At 37.6% G+C, this 22,325-nt stretch overlaps 1 protein-coding gene across 2 annotated transcripts in view; it reads left to right on the top strand.

Moving 5' to 3' along the window:
- LOC125123135 (A disintegrin and metallopeptidase domain 3-like) overlaps window positions 1-22,325 on the top strand; it is a 93,850-nt gene that overhangs the window by 4,314 nt on the left and 67,211 nt on the right. The window contains exons 4-6 of one of the 2 annotated variants that reach the window (XM_047772415.1): window positions 2,579-2,657; window positions 21,091-21,167; window positions 21,633-21,810. In XM_047772415.1, coding sequence (XP_047628371.1) covers window positions 2,579-2,657; window positions 21,091-21,167; window positions 21,633-21,810 — 334 coding nt within the window. The remainder of the gene's footprint in view (window positions 1-2,578; window positions 2,658-21,090; window positions 21,168-21,632; window positions 21,811-22,325) is intronic. The other variant, XM_047772414.1, reaches the window with a different exon arrangement.

Genomic DNA, 22,325 nt, shown 5'->3' on the forward strand with positions numbered 1-22,325 from the left:
TTTACCCATTTTTACTAGATGAGATCCCATAGTATATAATACTGGTAGGTAAGGGGGTTAGTTCCAAGGATTGACACAATAGGCTCCTGGAATAAACATCCTTATCTGTGTATTCTTACGTAACAGAGATTCTGTTTCACAGACTTAGCATCACTAAATGAGTGTTTGGATCAAGAAGGATGAATGTTAATAAGGTGATGATGATGATGATGATAACGAAAGTAACTGACATTCATTGAGCAGATATCATTTTGCCGGCAATTTGCATGTAGTAACTGATTTAATTGTCACAGCAAGTCCATGGCTTTATCTTTCTTTTTTGCTGTTATGGATGTTGTTATTTTCACTGATAATTAATTTTGGGGGAATTTTGTTTGACACTTTATCTCTCTTCTGTGTTGTAAATAAGCCACCTAGATTATTGATTATCTTCTCCCTTTGTTTTGGGGATGTATTGCTATAAAAATGAAATTTTCATGTAATCATTATATTCATATTTTCTGTTATAAGTTCTCAGATTCCTCTCTTGTGTCTCTCAGATCCTGAAGTGCTACTGTAATATTCCTATAGATTTAAAAAAAAATTCTTTGTCAATTTTAAATGTACATCCACTGCTTTCAGTTTCTTTAACAATGGTATTGAATTTTCCAACTTTCAGCAAGACTTCTTTTTTTTCTTTTTCTTTTTTTATTGCAGCTTTATGCTGACTCATGCATTGTTTGGTTAGGATACTTTCAGATTATTTTTTTCAGGTGGAATATACAGAGGGCATGCTTTCCGATGCTGTGCATATCTGCACATGTCTCTTTTGTTCTTGTAATTGAATAACATTTTGGCAATGTGTAGAGCTTGTGAGTTATATTTATTTTCTGTAAATTTTTGCAATTTGATATAGTCTATATTTAGTGAATGTTCCAATACATTTTTGTGTGGGTGAGTTTTGTGTGTGTTTGTGTTACATCAATACTCCCTGATGTATCAATAGTCCCTTATTTTTTTATTTTAGTTTTAAATTCCTACACCACTTTTCTTCTATGGGAAATCTATGCTTTCATCCTGGATCTTATTTCTCTGTCCTCCACATTGTAGTTTTTTCTGTAATTATGATCAAACCTTTAATTTTGATATGCGTTTTACCAGTATTTGTTCTCTTTGTTGGCTAGGCCTAGAATTCTCTTCACAGTAGGAGAAAAAGAAAGAGTGAGAGGAGATATGAAATGGAAAGCAGTGGTGAAAAGGGTACTCTTTAATGCTCTAGTTTCTCTTCCCTTCTGCCCTTCAACTGCTTTCTTGGTGTTTGGAATCATTGAGAAATTCCAGTGTTCCCTGTTATGGACTAGGGTCCTTGGACTCTTTAATCAATAGAAATTGATAAGTGGCCAGAGAAGGCATTCAGGCAAGACTTTATTGGGATTTGTGCTGAGGCAGGAGGGAACAGATTCCCTCGCTCCCTCTCTGTGGAGGGTGGGCTGGTTCCTTAAATGGAATGAAGGTGGGGACAGATAGGTGATCTGCCCATTCCCTTGGTGGCGCTGTGTTTAGGGATCATACACAGTCCCCTGCCTTTGCTCTTGGCACCTCAGAAATAGCAATTGGTTTGTGGCCTTTTCATATCTTAATTGTTCATAATTGCCCAGACTGCTCATGCCTGCAGAATTTTGAGTTTCTTTGTATTCTGTTGCTCCAGGGAACATTGGTCCTGGTGCAAGAGCTGCAGCCAAGGGTCCCAAGGGTCCCAGGTCCCAGGTTTGAGCCTGTCTCATACCTATAATAAATAATGGTGTTAGATTTCTCCATGATAATCACCATCTCTTTGGTAAGAAGAGTATAGTTCCGTACCATTCTTATATCAGGTTTTTCTGATATAATTTAAGTAATGAAGTAATTTAAGTTATGAAATTTGGGCAAATCGCTAGAATCCCACTTCTAATTAAAAGCTTCAAGAATTCTCATGTGCTTCTACCATTTTTCTCCTCCTGCTATGGAAAAAGCTTATGTCATGGAGGGACCATGCCTTTTCCTAGGTCCCAGAATGGAGGCAGTGTGGAGCTGAACCTGCAGTAACCTTGTGAGAAACGTTCATTGTCATTTTAAGACCCTGGGACTTTGGAGGTTTTTTGTTTGTATGTTTGTTTGTTTGCTTGTTTTTTTAAACATAATGTTACTTCATGAAAACAAAACTAATGAAATAAGCACATATTTTTTGTTTTTTTTTCATCAATCCATGGCTATTTGTTAGCAGACTTTTAACAGATTTATACCATGAGATGTATTGATGGCTGAATCTACAAGAAAACTTTGCTATGGAAATCTGGAATTCCTGAATTTATAGACATCAATCTGTGTCATGACAGTGCCCACACTGGGGTATCTGGTTATCCTGGTTATTATTTTCTCTCCTAAACATACTATGCTATCAGAAAGAAAGCTAGATAATTGAGAAATAAATCCAATTAATTTTTGCATATTTTGCATATTTGAGCTTATCAAGTGGAAAGTAAATTTGTTTAATCTCGTCATTCTGTAGGTTATTTTTATTAATGCTCTTACATGAAGTATTCTTATTTTGGTTGATTAGATCATTTTTAGACTCTGGCTTCCTGGTATATTCATACAACAAGTCAGGGATATTGCATCCAGATTCTTCATTTATAAAGGTAAATTTTACTTTATGTTGGTAGATTGATATTTTTATGAGGTGAAGGAGCCATTGGTGGGAAGAAGAATAATGCTTTATACACCACAGATTGATTGGGTAAACGGATTGATCACAAACCCAAATATAATGTGGCAATTGCTATGAAAGCATATTGAATAGAATAACTACTTTTTAAATTGGGAAGTCAGGAATCACTTACCTGAAAAGGTCGTGCAAACTATCTGGAAGTATTACTAGGAGTTTGAGAAGGGGGAAAAAAGTTGGGAAAGGTCTAAGAAGCCACTAAACACAGGGAGAGGTTTAGTGGCTTCTATGGAGGTACCATAGGTACCATGGGACCTGAGCCGTGGAGGGAACAGGGGTAACCACTTTATAGAAAGAGTATAGAAAAGTGAAGTTGCAAAAGCATATTGGCCACAGAATCTGAATAGGCTTACACGTGATACATAGGAATTTGAATTCTATCCCCAAATGCAAAATGGAGTCAAGAAACATTCAAAATATGTGAGAAAGCATTGGTGGTATAGTGGTGAGCATTGCTGCCTTCCAAAATACGTGAGAAAGTTAGCTTTAGTACAAGACACTTATTTTGCCAGAATAGATAATTGGGAAGAGGCAAAGGTGAGTGATTAGTCTGATTCTGTTGTGATGTAGCAATTGGGAAAGAATGAAATTTTTAATTTGGTAGCAGGTACATTTGTCTTTCTCATCTTCCACAAGTAGAATGCCAGACAGAATCCTCGAGGCACGTGTTTTCAGGCACTTGATAATTAAAAATCAGATCAGGATTTTCTCTCTGATAGAAAGCAAGCCCAGAAAGTGGGTCTCACATTGAACTAAGCCCTCTGGCTTGGGATATAATATGTCTGAGTGTGGAACCAAGCAGGACTCTTTAAGCATTTGGATTTCAAGGCTGCTGAAGCAGCTGGAACTTGTAGGACGCAGGACCAGAGATAAAGAGGGCCTGTGGATGCAGGTTTTTTCAGGGGAGAGGAGTTGTCCTTGTTTCCCTAAGAGTTAGGTTGCATATATGGGGGTTAAGACTCTACCAAAAGGTAGAAAGTAAGATGGGGATAATACTAAAAATGAAAGAGTACTGGGAGATGTTGGATTTTCAGCCCAGGCAGTGTCCAGTGGCCCTGCTAAAACTCCAGGCATTCAGCTGAGATGGAAAGGCTCAGTTTTAGGAGGAAAGATCAAGCTCCAGAGTAAGAGACTCTTTCCACCCCCATTCTCCACCTCAGAGCCTAAAACCTAGCAAGGAAAGGATGAAGGAGCATGACCATTACATTCATGTTTTCCAATATGAACCGAGATACTCTCTAAAGGGTTAGAACCTAGTAGAGGAAGACAATAATGCAATCAGTTCAGAAACCCAAGAGATAGTGAAGAAAAAGAATGGGAGTTCTGGTCATGGCTCAGGGGAAACCCATCTGACAAGCATCCATGAGGATGCAGGTTCAATCCCTGGCCTTGCTCAGTGGGTTAGGGATCCGGCATTGCTGTGAGCTGTGGTGTGGGTTGCAGACATGGCTTGGATCCCACGTTGCTGTGGCTGTGGCGTAGGCCAGCAGCTGTAGCTCTGATTTGATCCCTAACCTGGGAACCTCCACATGCCATGGGTGCAGCCCTAAAAAGACAAAAGACAAAAAAAAAAAAGAGTGGTGGCACAAGTGAAACTCTGAATTTAGTTATTTAGAAGGACTAATAGAATCAGTAACCCGGGTGAAACTTGTCTAGATCAGAAACAAACCCCACCAATATTAGGGACAAAAGGAGATATTCCTAGTCATACAGAAAATAAAATGTCATTTTGACAAAAAAAAAAAAAAAGAAAAGGAGTTCCCGTCATGGCGCAGTGGTTAACGAATCCGACTAGGAACCATGAGGTTGCAGGTTCGGTCCCTGGCCTTGCTCAGTGGGTTAAAGGATCCGGCGTTGCCGTGAGCTGTGGTGTAGGTTGCAGACGCCACTCGGATCCCGCGTTGCTGTGGCTCTGGCGTAGGCTGGTGGCTACAGCTCCGATCGGACCCCTAGCCTGGGAACCTCCATATGCCGCGGGAGCGGCCCAAGAAATAGCAACAACAACAAAAAAGACAAAAGACAAAAAAAAAAAAGAAAAGAAAATGTCATTTTGGAGTATTATAAGAATTTTATGCCAGTGAATTTGATAGTTTAGATGAACAGCGTCCTTGAAAAGTACAACTTAGCGAAATTGAAAGTAAGAGAACGTCTCAATCATGTGAAATCTACTTAATTCCTACATGACCACTTTCCACAAAGAAACACCAGGTTTAGTTGTTCTCCCACTTCACCAGTTGAGAAAGATTTTGGCTCTTCGAAATCTTTAGGGATTGAAAATAATGCTTCTGTGAAAATTCACGTGCAATTTGTTGTGTGGCTGTGATTTCTCTGGACTATGTGCCTAGGAATCATTGTCAGATCATATGGTGAATGTATGTTTGTTTCTGAAAGAGATTCCCAATCGATTTTCCAGAGTGGCTGCACCATGTGAACTTTCCATTGGCAATGTATGAGAGATAAAAGACTCGCTGCACCTTGCCATTTTGTACGGATTTAAATTTTCAATTTTAGCCATTATGATAGATGTGAAATTCATCTCGTGTAATTTTGACTCACATTTCTGTGATGACAAATAATGTTGAATAGAGTTTCATGTACTTATTTGTCACCTTTTGTGAAATATCTGTTAATGTCTTTTACCTGTTTTCTAGCTGGATCTGTTGGTTTTTCCACACTGCTTTCTACGCAGTTCATGTATTCTAAGTCCTTTGCCAGATATGAGCTTTGCACATATTTTCTCCCAGTTTGTAATTTGTCCTTTCATCATCATTATAAGGTCTCTCATTGGCGAGAATTTTTAAATTTTAATGAGAGCTAATTTATCAACTTTTCCCTTTAGGAATGGTAATTTGGCTATCCAGCCTAAGAAATCTGTATAGCTCTAGAGTTCCTGAAGATGTTATGTGTTTTCTTTCCCTAAATCTTACAGTTTTATTTACATGTCATGGTATGTTCACTTGAGACGCTCTTGTATAAATTTTGAGACTCGGATCAAGGTTTATCTCTTTGATTAGGGCTGTGTAGCTGATCCAAATCCGTTTCTAGAAAAGGCTTTTTTTTTTTTTTTTGCATTTGAGCTGCTCTGGCATCACCATCGAAAATTCAAGGGAGGCGACTGTATATATGTGAATATATTTCTGGGTTCTTTATTCTGTGCAGTTCTTCTATGTGTGTATCCTTCTGCCAATCTCCTTCTGTCAGTTTGCCCGCCTATTCAGCATTATGGAGACTATAGGAATTCCTCCCCCTTTCTTCTTTTTCAAGATTTTTACACTATTCTAGATGTTTTTCTTTTTCATATAAATTAGACTAAACTACCCTATGTGTATGAACAACCTTGCTAGCATTGTGACTGACAGGGTTAAACCAAAAGATTAATTTGGGGAGAATGGACATCTTTATTCTGATGATTCTTCTAATCCATGAATACAGAAAGACTCCATTTTTTTGGTCTTTTTTAAAATGTCATTCATTAGCATTTTGTAGTTTTAGCATTCAGATCCTGTGCATATGTTTGCAGGTTTATTCTAAAACATTTCAATTTCTTCGGTGCAATTGTAAATGGTATTGCATTTTAATTTCACTTTACATATGGTTGTTATCTAGAAATGCAACATAGTTGTGTTGATTTTGGTTCCTTACAAACTTGCAGAAGACACATATTAATTCCATGTGGGTGTTCTTCTTTTCTTTCCTTTCCTTTTTTTGATAGATCCTTTAAAAATGTTTCCATAGTCTGTCTTTTACAAATATGGGCCTCTGTTTTCTTCTTTTTTTGATCGGTACACTTTTTTATCTCCTTTTTTGCTTTACTGGCCTTGCTACAACTACTTGTAGTCTATCAATTAACAATACTGATGGCAGACATCCTCATAATTTTCCCCACCCCACCTTTAGGATAAAGTATTCAGTCATTCACCATTAAGGGAAATTTTAGCTATAGGGCTTTTTGCTTTTGTTTGTTTTTAATATACTCTTTATAAAGTTGAGGAAATTCACCATTTTATAGGGGATTTTTGTTTTGTTTTCATTCGTTTTTTTGTTTCTTGTGCCCCATCACGTGATGAATGTTGAAGTGTATTAAATGCCTTTTCTCTATGAGTTGATGAGATCATATGATTTTTCTTTTTTAGCCTGTTGATATGGTGGATGGCATTGATGGTCTTCAAATATCGAAATGATATTTCACACATAGAAAACTCATAACTTGGCCTTGGTGTATGATTCTCTTGTTCATGCCTGGGTTGATTTGCTAATAATTGCTTGAGAGTTTTTTGGTTTTTTTATTTTGAGCAGTTTCTGAGAAGTATTGAGCTATGACTTCATATTTTTTCCTGCCTTTGTCTAACTTTTGTACTAGTGTAGTCATGGCCTCATTAAATAAATTGAGAAGGATTACCTCCTTGTCTGTTTTCTGGAAGACATTGTATAAAATACCTGTTAATTTGTTAGGTATTTGGTAAAAACTTTCCACTGGTCCTAGGGATTATGTATGAGTACGCACATGGGGGAATTTTTAAATTACCGATTTTTTTTTTTTTTTTTTTTGCTATTTCTTGGGCCGCTCCCGCGGCATATGGAGGTTCCCAGGCTAGGGGTTGAATCGGAGCTGTAGCCGCCAGCCTACGCCAGAGCCACAGCAACGCGGGATCCGAGCCGCGTCTGCAACCTACACCACAGCTCAGGGCAACGCCGGATCGTTAACTCAGCAAGGCCAGGGACCGAACCTGCAACCTCATGGTTCCTAGTCGGATTCGTTAACCACTGCGCCACGACGGGAACTCCGATTCAGTTTTTTTAATACTTGTATAAAAATTTCATTTCTCTCTTATATGTATTGTTTTGGTGGTTTGTGGTTTTTAATGACTTCATCTGTTTCCTCTCAGTAGCAAGTAATGATGGCTGTGTCTTTGGCTTTTGTCTGCTATGATATATATGTATTTTTCTTTTTCTTTTTTTCATCCTTCTTTTCTTGCTTCTCATTCCTTTTTCCTTTGTTCCTTCTTTTGGATCACTTGAACATTTTTAGGTTTACATCATGGGTTATTTTTAGTGTTTTAAAATAGTTTCCTTCTTATACTTTTCTTGAGTATACCTATAGAACTTAGCCTACTCTTGTGGCCTTTTTACTTCTGCAAGTGAAATACTGAAGCCCTACCCACTTCCATTTAGGATTGTTTATTCTCTTGCTTTATAAATGTAACTGCTCAAATATTTCTCTCTGTACATTAAGCGTCACAGGATATGGCATGACTGTCATTTCAACTACCACCTGTGATTTAAGGAAACTCAAAAGAGAAAAGATAGTCCATTAGATTTACCCCATTTTAATCCATTCTATTTTTCCCAATTCCATAAGATTACCTAAGCCTTTTTGTGATATACTTCCTTTGTTTTTCAGAGTTTCTTTTTGCTGTTACCTTGGGGGATGTGTGCTATAGATACAGACTAAATCTGTTAGTTTTCCTTTGTCTGAGAAAGTCTCTCTTTTTCTTCATCTTTAAATGGTGAGGTTGCCAGATGTCAAGTTCATGTTTGACAGTACCTTTCTTTACAACATTTGAAAACTGTGCTTAAATTTCCTCTGAGTCTTCCTGACTTCAGATGAGAAATCTACTGTCATTCATATTGGTATTCTTCTATAGGTTATGTGACATGGCTCTCTGGTTACTTTTGAGATATTTTTATTGTTTTTTATTGAATCATGATTTTTTGTTATTGGTTGTGACTTGGGGTCCATTCTGTATGCAGTTTGATCAGTTTCTAGAATTGACATGTTTATGTTATTCATCAATTTTGTGAGGATTTTAGTCAATATTTATTAATTCATATATGTATATATGTGTATATATATTTGTATATAAAAATATATATGTTATGGTGTTAAAGATACGTAGTGTGATTTCTATTCTGGTGACAAATTTTAAGTATATAGTCCATTACTTTTGACATAGGTATGTTTTATAGAAGATCCTGGATCTTATTCACCTTGGTTATCTAAAACACTGTGCCCATTAAATAGTACCTCCTTATTTACCCCACCCAAACCTGTGGCAAACACCATTCTGCTTTTTTTTTTTTCTTTTTAGGGTCAAACCTGTGGCATATAGAAGTTCCCTGTCTAGGGTTCGAATCAGAGCTGTAGCTGCTGGCCTATACTACAGCCACAGCAAGGACAGATCTGAGCCACATCTGCAACCTACACCACAGCTCACGGCAATGCCGGATCCTTAACCCACTGAGCAGGGCCAGGGATAGAACCTGCATCCTCACGGAGACTAGTCAGGCTTGTTACTGCTGAGCCACAACGGGAACATTCTGCTTTTGAGTGGTGTGAATTTGACAATGTTAGATACCTCCTCTAAATGGAATCAAGCAATATTTAGCATTTTGCGATGGGCTTATTTCACTAAGCATAATGTCCTGAAGGTGTATCATGTTGTCACATACTGCATAATTTATTTCTTTTTCAAGACTCTATAGTATTCCATGGAATGTATATACCACTTGACTTTTTTACTCACTGCTGGCTACTTAGGTTTGATGCACATCTTGACCATTGAACTCAATAGCCAATTCAGTCCTTTCAGGTAACTGCCCAGAAGTGACATTGCTGGATCACATGGAAGTTCTTGTTCTAATTTTCCTGTAGTCTGTAGCAACTGCTTCATATTCTTAGTGACAGCGTACAACAGCTTCACTTTCTCCATATTTTCAAGAGCACTTGTTGTCTTTGTTTATTTGATAACAGCCATACTTACTATTGTGAGATGGTATCTCATCTTGGTATTAACTTTCATTTTTCTGATAATTATTGATATACCTGTTGGCCATTTGTATGTCTTCTTTGTGTCTCATCTAATCTCTTTCATCAATACTTTGTATTTTTCAGAATACATGTTTCTCACCTCCTTGGTTAAAATCATTTGTAGGTATTGTGTGTGTGTGTGTGATCTTGTAAATAGAATTGTTTCCTTAATTTCCCTTCCCTTACAAAGAGTTTTGTGTAAGCAGAGTAATACAACTTAACTTGTGTATGTTGACTGTATATTCTGCAGTATTAGGAACTTGTTATTAGTTTTAAAAGTTTGGGGTTTTTTGTGGAGTCTTTAGGTGTTTCTACATATGAGAACATGTCATCTGCAATCAACGACATCTTTCCAATTTGGATTCCTTTTCGTTTTTTCCCTGTCTTTGTCTAACTGCTCTATGCAAAACTTCCCATCCCAGGTTGAATAGAATTGATGAGAGTAGGCAGCCTTGCCTTATTCCTGATCCTAGAGGAAAAGTTTTCAGGTTTCACTGTTGAATATGATGTTAAGATTGTGAAAAATAAACATCGTTATTTTATTATCACTATTCTTCATTGGTCTGCCTTCTGGATGAGGGTGCAAGTTTCTGACTTAGATCATTTTCCTTGTCTGTACAACATTTTTTCAAATAATTTCTTTTTTTTAAATGTCTTTTGTCTTTTTAGAGCTGCGCCTGTGGCATATGGAGGTTCCCAGGCTAGGAGTCCAGTCGGAGCTATAGCCACTGACTAACACCATAGCCATAGCACCGAGGGATCCGAGCCTTGTCTGCAACCTACACAACTCATGGCAACGCCAGATCCTTAACCCGCTGAGTGGGGCCAGGGATTGAACCCTTGTCCTCATGGATGCTAGTCAGGTTTGTTAACTGCTAAGCCATGATGGGAACTCCCAAATAATTTCTTGCAAATAAATCTACTGGAAATAAATTTCCTCAATTTTTGTTTGTCTCAAAAACTCCTTATATCTTTGTCATTTTTGAAGGATAATTTTGCAGAGTAAAAATTCTAGTTGAGATCTTTTATTCTCTCAACATTTTAAAGATTTCATTCCAATGCCTTCTTATTTGCATGGTTTCTGAAGAGAAATCTGATATATGTCTTATCTTTGTACTTGTTCTCTGGCTTCTTTTAGGATTTTTTCCCTTTATTTTTGATTTTCTGTAGTTTTCAAATGATAAACCATGGTAGAGGTTTTTTGTTTTTTTAATACATTTTTTTTCTTTGTTTTTTTTGCATGCATACTGTTTGCTGTTCTCTGAGTTTTCTGGATTTGTTCTTTGGTGTGTGGTATTAATTTGGAGAAATTATCAATTTTGTTATTTAAAATTTTTATTATGTTCCTTTCTCTCTTTCTTCTCCTTTTGGAATTGCCATTGCCTTCATGTTACGCCTTTGTAGTCCTCCCATACAGTCTCCTCTGTTGTCGTTGTTCTGTCTTGGTTTCTTTTCCTTTAGAATTTGAAATCTCTATTGCTATACCCTTAAGTTCAAAGGTTTGTTTTTCAGCCAGGCTGACTACTGGTGAGTCCATCAAAGCCAGGCTGACTACTGGTGAGTCCATCAAAGCCAGTCTTCATTTCCGTAACAGTTTTTGCTGGTGTTTTATTTTAATATCTAGCATTTCTTTTTATTTTTTTGCTTACGATTTCCAGCTCTCTGAGTACATTGCTCATCTCTTCTTCCACAATGTCTGCTTTATGCATTAAACCCTTAGTGTAATAATCATGGTTTTTTAAATCCAGGGTTGATAATAGCAACATCACTGTCAAGTCTGGTTCTGATGTTTCCACTCTTTCTTCAGATTGTGGGGATTTTTGCCTTTTGATACACTTGTAATTTTTGTCCTTGATAGTTGGACATTGTATACCATGGAAAAGGTACTACTGTAAATATTCCATCAGTAATGTAGTGGTGAGTCAGGTGTGCAGGGGGAGAAAGTCTTTTATAGTCCCAGGATTAAGTCTCTGGTTTTTAGAGAGCCTCTGCTTCAGGACTATGAATATCATGAGTGTGTTTCTCAGTGGTTTTTTTTTTCCTTCCTCCTTAAGTGCCACAGAATGGCTAGACTGGGCTGGAATTGGGTATTTACCTTCTAAGGTCTGTTAGGTCTAATAATACCCCAGTAAGATAGTCTCTATCTAAATAGTTTCAAATGGGTCCTTCCCTCCTCCCCTTGCTGGGAAACATGAGGACTTTTTCTCCGATATGAGCTGTGACGTCTTGGTTGAACTGTTGAAGGTAGATCTGGCAATTTTTGTGCAGGGGCATTGATGGGTTCTCTGGAGTTTTTATTTCTTAGAATTTTCCCCACTGGTCTTCCATGGGGACAATTACATTCAGGTTTTCCTACCCTGGTTCCAGCAGCACTTTGCCCCACTGATTCTCTGCTCCACTGAGCCATGCCTCCCTGTGTTCCCTGTCTGCCTCTCCATTTTGGGGGCTGTGGTTTGCCCTGCATCCTCACTTCTCTTACAAATCCAAGAAGGGCTGTTGATATCTCAGCTTTTACTTATTGTCAGAGTGGGGTCCCAATGTCCAACCCCCTTACATGGAAAAACAGAAACCAAATGTCTCTTTTTCATTTCTTGAGTTTTGCAGTGTATAATATATTTAATTGATTTTTACCCTCCAATCTCAGCATTTTGACTATATCACCTCACTCTCTTCTTGCTTGCAAAATTTCTGCTGAAAAATCTTTCTATTGTTAAGTCTTATTACACCTAAGTCACTTTTGTTCTGTTGCTCTCAAAATTCTCTATCCTTTTGACTTGGACTTTTTTATAGCGATATATCTCAGTGAGGATTTCTTTAAGGACATTTTATTTATTTATTTATTTATATCTTCTAGGAAGTGGATATCATTGCCTTCTATAGGATTGGAAAGTTTTCAGCCATTTTTATTAAAAATCCTTCCTGTTTTTTTTATTATTACTCAACGAATTTATTATATTTATAGTTGTACAATGATCATCACAATCCAATTTTATAGGATATCCATCCCACACCCCCATTCCCCCACCCCCCAAAATGTCTCCTTTGGAAACTATTAGTTTTTCAAAGTCTGTAGGTCGGCATCTCTTCTGCAAAGAAGTTCACTCTGTCATTTTTTCATATTCCACAGGTCAGTGAAAGCATTTGATGTTGGTGTCTCATTGTATGACTTCATTTAGCATGATAATTTTTACGTCTATTCATGTTGCTAAAAATGCCACTATTTCATTCCTTTTAATGGCCAAGTAATATTCCATTGTGTATATGTACCACTTCTTCTTGATCTACTCCTCTGTCAGTAGACATTTAGGTTGTTTCCATGTCTTGGCTATTGCAAATAGTGCTGCAATGAACATCGGAGTACATGTGTCTTTTCGAGTCATGGTTTTCTCTGGGTAGATGCCCAAGAGTGGGATTGTTGGATCCAATGGGAGTTCTATGTGTAGTTGTCTGAGGCATCTCCATCCTGTTTTCCACAGTGGTTGCACCAATTTACCATCCCACCAAGAGTGTACTAGGGTTCCTTTTTCTCCACACCGTCTCTAGCACTTCTTGTTTGTAGACTTTTGGATGATGGCCATTCTGGCTGGTGTAAGGTGGTACCTCAGAGTGGTTTTGATTTGCATTTCTCTAATAATGGGTGATGTTGAACATCTCTTTGTGTGCTTTTTGGCCATCTGTATGTCTTCTTTGGAGAACTGTCTGTTTAGATCTTCTGCCCATCTTTTGATGGGGTTGTTTGTTTTTTGATATGGAGTGGTAGGAGGTGTTTATAAATTTTGGAGATTAATCCCTTGTAAATCGATTCATTTGTGGAGATTTTCTCCCATTCTATGGGTTGTCTTTTTGTGTCGTTTAGGGTTTCCTTTGCTGTGCAGAAACTTTGAAGGTTGATTAGGTCCCATTTGTTTCTTTTTGTTTTTATTCTCAATAGCCTAAGAGGTGGATCTGAGAAGATGTTGCTGTCGTTTATGTCAGAGAGAGTTTGGCCTATGTTTTCCTCTAAGAGTTTGATAGTATCTGGTCTTATATCTAGGTCTTGAATCCATTTGGACTTTCTTTTTGTGTATGGTGTTAGGGAGTGTTCTAGTTTCATTCTTTTCCATGTGGCTGTCCGGTTTTCCTGGCACTACTTATTGAACAGGCTGTCTTTTCTCCGTTGTATATTCTTGCCTCCTTTGTCATAGATGAGTTGGCTGTAGGTGAGTGAGTTGAATTCTGGGCTTTCTGTCCTGTTCCACTGATCTATATTTCTGTCTTTGTGCCAGTACCATGTGGTTTTGATGACTGTTGCTTTGTAGTCTAGTCTGAAGTCCGGGAGCCTGATTCCTCCAGCTCCATTCTTCTTTTTCAGGATGTCTTTGTCTATTCTGGGTCTTTTGTGCTTCCAAACAAACTTTAAAATATTTTGTTCGAGTTCTGTGAAAAATGTCCTTGGTAATTTGACAGGGATGACATTGAATCTGTAGATTGCCTTGAGTAGTATAGTCATTTTGATAATATTAACTCTTCTAATCCAAGAGCATGGTATGTCTTTCCACCTATTTGTGTCATCTTTGATTTCTTTCATCAGTGTGTTACAGTTTTCAGAGTACAGGTCTTTTGTGTCTTTAGGTAGGTTTACTCCTAGGTAGTTTATTCTTTTGGATGCAGTGGTAAACGGGATTGCTTCCCTAATTTCTCTTTCTGATCTTTCATTGTTAGTGTATAGAAATGCCATCAATTTCTGTGTGTTAATTTTGAATCCTGTGACTTTGCCAAATTCATGGATGAGCTCTGATAGTTTTCTGGTAGCGTCTTTAGGATTCTCTAGGTATGGTGTCATGTCATCTGCAAATAGGGATAGTTTTACTTCTTCCTTTCCAATTTGGATTCCTTTTATTTCTTTTACTTCTCTGATTACTGTGGCTAGGACGTCCAAAACTATGTTGAAGTGTAGTGGCGAGAGTGGACATCCTTGTCTTGTTCCTGATCTCAGTGGGAATTCTTTCAGCTTTTCACCATTGAGAATGATGTTCGCTGTGGGTTTGTCATATATGGCCTTTATTATGTTGAGGTAGGTTCCGTCTATGCCCACTCTCTGAAGGGTTTTTATCAGAAGTGGGTGTTGGATTTTGTCAAAGGCTTTCTCCACGTCTATTGAGAGGATCATATGGTTTTTATTCTTCAGTTTGTTAATGTGGTGTATCACACTGATGAATTTGCAGATGTTGAAGAACCCTTGCATCCCTGGGATAAATCCCACTTGATCATGATGTACAATCCCTTTCATGTATTGTTGGATGCGGTTTGGTAGTATTTTGTTGAGGACTTTTGCATCGATGTTCATCAGTGAAACTGGCCTGTAGTTTTCTTTTATTTTTGTGGTACCTTTGTCTGGTTTTGGTATCAGGGTGATGGTGGCCTCATAGTATGAGTTTGGGAGTGTCCCTTCCTCTGCAATTTTTTGAAATAGTTTCAGAAGGAGAGGTGTTAACTCTTCTCTAAATGTTTGATAGAATTCGCCTGTGAAGCCATCTGGTCCTGGACTTTTGTTTGTTGGAAGTTTTTTAATCACAGTTTCAATTTCAGTACTTGTGATTGGTCCATTCATCTTTCCTATTTCATCTTGGTTTAGTCTTGGAAGATTGTTCTTTTCTAAGAATTTGTCCATTTCTTCTAGGTTTTCTGTTTTATTGGCATCTAGTTGCACATAGTAGTCTCTTCTGATCCTTCATATTTCTGTGATGTCTGTTATTACTTCTCCTTTTTCATTTCTAATTTGTTTCTATTTGAGTTTCTTGGTATGTCTGGCTAAGGGTTTATCAATTTTGTTGATCTTTTCAAAGAACCAGCTTTTCGCTTCATTGATCTTTTCTATGGTTTTCTTTGTTTCTATTTCCTTGATTTCTGCTCTGACCTTTATGATTTCTTTCCTTCTATTAACTTCAGGTCTTGTCTGTTCTTCTCTCTTGAGCTGCTTTAGATGTAAAGTGAGGTTGTATATTTGAGCTTTTTCTTGTTTCCTGAGGTGGGCTGGTATTGCTATAAACTTTCCTCTTAGAATGGCTTTTGCTGCATCCCATAGATTTTGGAGTGTTGTGTCTTTGTTGTCATTTGCTGCTAGGTATTTTTTAATTCCCTCTTTGATTTCTTCAGTGATCTATTGGTTCTTTAGTCTCTACACGTTTGTGTTTTTTGCAGGTTTATTCCTTTTTTTTTTTTGTCTTTTTGTCTTTTTGTATTATCTAGGGCAGCACATGGGGCATATGGAGGTTCCCAGGCTAGGGGTCGAATTGGAGCTGTAGCTGCTGGCCTTCACCACAACCACAACAATGCGAGATCCAAGCTGCATCTGCGACCTACACCACATCTCACGGCAATGCTGGATCGTTAACCCCCTGAGCAAGGCCAGGGATTGAACCCACAACCTTGTGGTTCCTAGTTGAATTTGTTAACCACTGAGCCACGAGAGGAACTCCAAGTTTTGTTCTTGTTGTTGATTTGTAGTCATATAGCGTTGTGGTTGGAAAAGATGCTTGATATGATTTCAGTTTTCTTAAAGTTACCAAGGTTGGATTTGTGGCCCAGGATGTGATCAATCTTAGAGAATGCTCCGTCTGCACTTGAGAAGAATGTGTATTCTGTTGCATTTGGATGGAATGTCCTATAAATATCTATTAAGTCCATCGGTCTAATGCTTCATTCAGGGCCTGTGTTTCCTTATTGATTTTCTGTCTGGGTGATCTGTCCATTGCTGTAAGTGGAGTATGTCCCCCACTATATTGTGTTATTGTCGATTTGTCCTTTTAGGTTGTTAGTAGTTGCTTTATATACCATGGTGAACCTATGTTGGGTTCCTAGATATTTAAAATTGTTATATCTTCTTCTTGGATTGATCCTTTGATCTTTATGTAGTGACCTTCCTTATCCCTTAAAATATTTTTCATTTTAAAGTCTATTTTTCTGTTATGAGTATTGCTATTCCAGCTTTCTTTTGATTCCTGTTCGCATGGAATATTTTCTTCCATCCTCTCACTTTCAATTTGTATGTGTCCCTAGAAGTATAATGGGCCTCTTGGAGACAGCATATATATGGGTCTTGTTTTTGTTTCCATTCAGCCAGTCCATGTCTTTTGATTGGGGTGTTTAGTCCATTAACATTTAAGGTAATTATTGATATGTATATTGTTATTGTTGTTTTATTAATTGCTTTGGATTTGCTTTTGTTGCTCTTTTTTCTTCCCTTCTCTTGTTCGCTCCTCTTCTGCTTTGATGACTATCTTTAGTGTTGTATTTGAGTTGATTTTCTTATTTGTTTGTGTATCAATTCTAGATTTTTGGTTTGCAGTTATTCTGAAGTTTTGATATGAGTCTATATGTATATGAGATTGTTTTAAGTTGTTGGTCTCTTAGTTGCAAGTGCATCTTCAGTGTCCTGCATTCGTATCCTCCTCACAATTTCTGATTTTGGTGGCATAATTGTGCGTGGATGATTTCATATCTTTACTGTATATATACCTTTACTGTTTTTAACAAAATATAATTGACATGCAACATTGTGTAAGTTTAGGATAACCAGTGTGTTGATTTGATACATTTATATATTACAATGTGATGACTGTCATAGTGTTAGCTAACATATTTATCATGTCACATAATGATTCTTTCTTTCTCTGTCTTTTCCTTCTGAGACTCTCATACTGTACTTTTCCTTTTGATGGTGTTTCATAAGTCCCTAAAGTGTTTACCCCTTTTTGAATGTCTTTCTTTTGCTCCTTTGACCTGTCTTTTGAGTTGAGTGTGTCTTTCTCTTGCTTGATATAATCTTCTGTTGAACTTTCCTAGTGAATTTTTTTTCAGTTCACTTATTATTCTAGAGAATAATATGATTTCTATGATTTCTGTTTGGCACTTTTTAATATCTTGTATATCTTTTTAAAAATTCTCACTTGGTGCATGCATTGTTCTCCTGACCTCAGTGAGCATCTTTATGAGTGTTAAATTTAATGATTTTTTAGGTTAATCATTTCATGTCATTAGTGTCAATATCTGCCTCTATCTTCTTCCTTTGTTTGAAATCTTTTTTCCTTATTCCACATTTTACTTGACTTTTCATTTTGGTGTCTGCTCATTAAACAAAGCACTCACCTCACTCAGTCTTCATGACTTCCCATTACAGAGGAAGACCTGCACAAATTAGCCTGGCCAGTGATTTTGGGGTACTCTACAAGCTGTTTCCCTCTTCAGGTAGAAGCAGGCCACTGTGGTATTTTTCTGCTCTGTTTCTGCGGGACAGGAGGGAAGATTATTGTTTTTGGTTATCCCGAGTTGCTGCCTCTGCTCTCCTTCAGACTAGTACACTGTGCCTGAACCATCAGTGCTCCAAGATTTGTGAGCCAGTGCTGGTTCTTTGAGCACCATTGGTGAAGCGGGGATACTGCACTCATCCATCAACTATTGCCTCCCCCAGTGGAAGTGGAGAGGTGGAATTTTTCATCTGCTCACTCTGTGTTGAACGTGGGAAAGCAGGAAACGGAATCAGTAGAGTCTACTGATCCAAATAACCACCTCCATGTGGTTTGGGTGGCTAGAATGTGCTGAACCAGTCAGAGCTCTGAGTCTGGTGATGCTGCTCCTTGGGTATTCTCAGGAACGTTGGGACACTGGGCATGTGAACAACACCTTCTTATCCACTGAGTCAATCTGGGCACTAGAGTGTCTGTTTCTGGTCTTATAGTAGTACTCTGGAGCAAAGTCTCTAGTGAAAGGGCATCTCAAATCTCCCTACTAGCTTTGTTGCATCTGATTTTGCATTCTCCAAATGTGTGCAGGAGCCTGTAGATTATTTTCTGATTTCTCACAAAGGGAATTTTTCCATGAATTATTATTGCCTTGGTATATTTGTTGGAGGATAGATGATAGAGGACTTTTTGAATGTCTTTATTTTGTTCCTTTGACATGTCTTTTGAATTGAGTGTGTCTTTCTCTTGCTTGATCTAATCTTCTGTTGAGCTTTCCTAGTGAATTTTTTTTTCAGTTCAGTTATTATTCTAGAGTTCTAGGGCTTTCTAAACTGCTATCTTCATGACTGTATGTCATCCTTTATTTCTTTCAGTACTTTTCCACCCCACATTCTTTCTGGTATCCTTATTGAATTTTTTTTTTTTTTGGTCTTTTTTGCCGTGTCTTGGGCTGCTTCTCTGGCATATGGAGGTTCCTGGGCTAGGGGTCAAATCGGAGCTGTAGCCACCGGCCTACACCAGAGCCACAGCAACGCAGGATCCGAGCCACGTCTGCAACCTACACCACAGCTCATGGCAACACCAGATTCTTAAGCCACTGAGCAAGGCCAGGGACCAAACCCGCAACCTCATGGTTTCTAATCGGATCCGTTAACCACTGAGCCATGACAGGAACTCCCCTTATTGAATTCTGACATGTATTTTTAGTACAAGGAACTATGTCCAGTCTCTTAGGTTAGAACATGATGGAAGACAGTATGAAAAAGAGAAAAGAGTGTATGCGTATGTATGCTTAGGTCACTTTGCTGAATAGCAGAAATTGAAGGAATGTTGTAAATCAACTATAATAATTTTTAAAAAAATCTTTTGGTAATGTTCCACAGGTCCTTGAAACTCTCTTCATTTTCTTGAACTCATTTTTTTTTCTGTATTGTTGTATATGGTGTAAATTCTAATGATCTATGTCAAGTTCATTTATTCTTTTTTTTTTTTCTTTTAGGGTTGTACTGTGGCATGTGGAAATTCCCAGGCTAGGGGTTGAATCAGAGTTGTAGCTGCAAGCCTGTGCCATAGCCACAGCAATGTGGGATCTGAGCCACATCTGTGACCTACACCACAGCTCACAGGAATGCCAGATCCTTAACCCCCTGAATGAGGCCAGGGATTGAACCCATGTCCTCATGGAGACTAGTCAGTTTCGTTTCCATTGTGCCACAATAGGAACTCCAAGTTCATTTATTCTATCCTTTGCCATCTCCACTCTACTCTTGAGCCTATTCAGTATGGAGGGGTTTTTGTTTGTTTGTTTGTTTATTATCTTTTTAAATTCTAATATATTTTATTTGTTCTTTGTAATGGTCTCTACTCCTTTTCTGAGATTCCTTTTCTGAGATTTTTCTATTCCTTTTCTGTCCTTTCTGTTGTTTCAGGGTAATTTGTAATTGTTTACTGAGGTGATATTATCATAGCTGCCTTAAAATCCATCCAATAGTTCAGCAAATGGCTCATCTCAATATTGGCATCATATGGTTATCTTTTCTCATTTGTTGTGATATTCTTGGTTCTTGGTATAATGTGTAGTTTTAGTTGAGTCCTTGACATTGAAATCTTCTATCGTTGAAGGCAGTTCCCCGGATTAGGTTCAGATTTTGTGTGGTCTGTTCTTCTCGTGAGAAATTTAGCTTTGTTGTGCTCTGCTGGAGTTTACTGAATCTCTGCTGGTTCAGCCTAGAGCAGTAAAAGTTTCTTTTCCTGCACTACCTTGTATTGGTAGGTGATACTGGGTGATGAAGGACCCATGAATATCAATATGCTTTTTACTCTGTCTCTGCTAGTGCCCTGGGAGGGTAAAGTTCCTATCTAGGCCACTTTTTGCTGCTTAGAGTTATGGGTGTTGGGAATTATCACAGGAAGATAATTTTTTCCTATTGGGTGCAAGGCCAGGAGGTGCATAGACTGGAATGTTCTCTGATGCTGGGTAAAGAGTTGGTACCTGGTTTTACACATTACATCTTTGTGAAGACTTGTGGCATACTTTTTTAGTGCAAGCAGAAGTGACTGTTGATGTTGCTTGGCCTTGAGCAGGGTATGCTCTGCCACTGTCAGTGTGTGGGAGATAGGACATAAGCCTAGTATCAAGATGAGTGAGTGGTTACTGATAGAGCTGTATGTCTGGGAGCTAATGACATGTGAACACATTTCTAGGTGATAATATGATGGCACAAAAGTTAACAAAGGATTAACAAAGGAACAAGACTGATTTTAGATATAATTGGACTTCCAAGGGAAGAGAAAGGAATAGTCACCAAAAGAAAGTATCATGGGGAAGAATAATGTTGTGAAAGTCCATGGGAAGGAGAGTTTGAACTAAGGATGATCAATACGGTGAGATGTCAAGGAGAAAATAGTGAGGAAAAGTCAATTAAGGTATTTTGGGCAAACTTAGAAAAAACAAATGTAATGTTCACTGTTGAAGTCAAATTAATGTTGTTAATTACATCGAGGTAGCATTTATAGATTCTGCATGTTCAAGGAATGGAGGTAAGAAAGAAAAGATGCAGATCAGAAGGATGTCATCAAAAGCTTAGAATTATATAGCAAGATTCATTTGGGAGAGGATGGGAATTGTGATTATTTCTGGACAGAAGAGGTCAAGAGGAAAAGATTGTATGTAGATAACAAGGAAATGGAATATCTGGTGAATAATATCATGGTAGTGGAAAAATCTGAATGTTCGTTGATGTCTAGGAAGTAAGGATAAAACTAAAATTTTTATTTTCAAGTCATTAATGAATGTGTCTTTATATACTCCTGTGTAGGGCCATTGCTTTTATCAAGGGTATGCCAAAGAGATTCCAAATTCAGTCGTGACAGTTAGCACCTGTTCCGGACTCAGGTAATGGCATATTCTGGAGATATGTGTGATTACAATCCTCTGCACCCTTTTCAGTTTTAGAAACTTTTTGAAAGGTAGGGTGAAGGCAAAGAAAATATTTTCATTGAGTTTCTTCTGATCTACTTTCTTTTCCTGCTTGTCTTTTGATCATGTCCCCTATTTTCTTTGTCTCTCTCTCTTAGGCTTGCAGTCACAAAATTTATTCTGAAAAAGCTACCACTAGTATGAGTTACATTTTTAGTTCTGAGCCACACTAGAACTCCAGCCACTCTTAAATGCTATGATATATAGAAGAAGGTATAAAATTGATTTTGAAAGTTAATCCAGTAAGATAAGATGATTCTTAGCTATTAGAACACAAAGGCCACTATCAAATTTCTATATCATGTTTTTATTTAATGTTGATTAACGTTTACCACTGAGAAGTTTATATTTTAACTTCCTTTTATGTATTTAAATTTTCAGGGGATTATTGCAGCTGGAGAATATCAGTTATGGAATTGAACCATTGGAATCTTCAGCTATATATGAGCATATGATTTATCAGATAAAGGATAATAAAAGTGATTTTCCCCCCATAGTAAAAAATCATTCTACAACTCAATTTCCAGATCAGCCCTTCAAAATCCTCGTGAAATCAGAAGTAAGTGACCACTTTTATGAGATCTTCATTTGTGCAACTTTTGATATGCTTATTTATATTGAAATTTGTTACATTTGGAAAACAGACTTAAATTGATATTGATTATAATAAAACATTCTCTTGTATTCTATTAATTTTTAATATATTTTTGTTTATTCCTGGGAGTTCCTGTTGTGGTATAGTGGAAACGAATCTGACTAGGAACCAGTGGGTTAAGGATCCTGCATTTCCATGTAGGCAGCAGATGCAGCTCGGATCTGGCATTTCTGTGGCTGTGGCGTAGGCCAGCCCCTGTAGCTCCGATTAGGCCCCTAGCCAGGGAACCTCCATATGCTGCAGGTGTGGCCCTAAAAAGCCAAAAGAAGAAGAAGAAAAAATATATTTTTGTTTAGTCATATAATATTTAGAAAATGTAATAGAGATAAACATGTAAATCAAAAATCAAAATTCTCGTATCTCTAATTGCAATTATTTTTATGCATGTATGCACAGCACTGCAGTGAATTTGCATCCTA

The sequence above is a fragment of the Phacochoerus africanus genome, chromosome 3 (genome assembly GCF_016906955.1).
Source record: "Phacochoerus africanus isolate WHEZ1 chromosome 3, ROS_Pafr_v1, whole genome shotgun sequence".
NCBI lineage: Eukaryota > Metazoa > Chordata > Mammalia > Artiodactyla > Suidae > Phacochoerus > Phacochoerus africanus.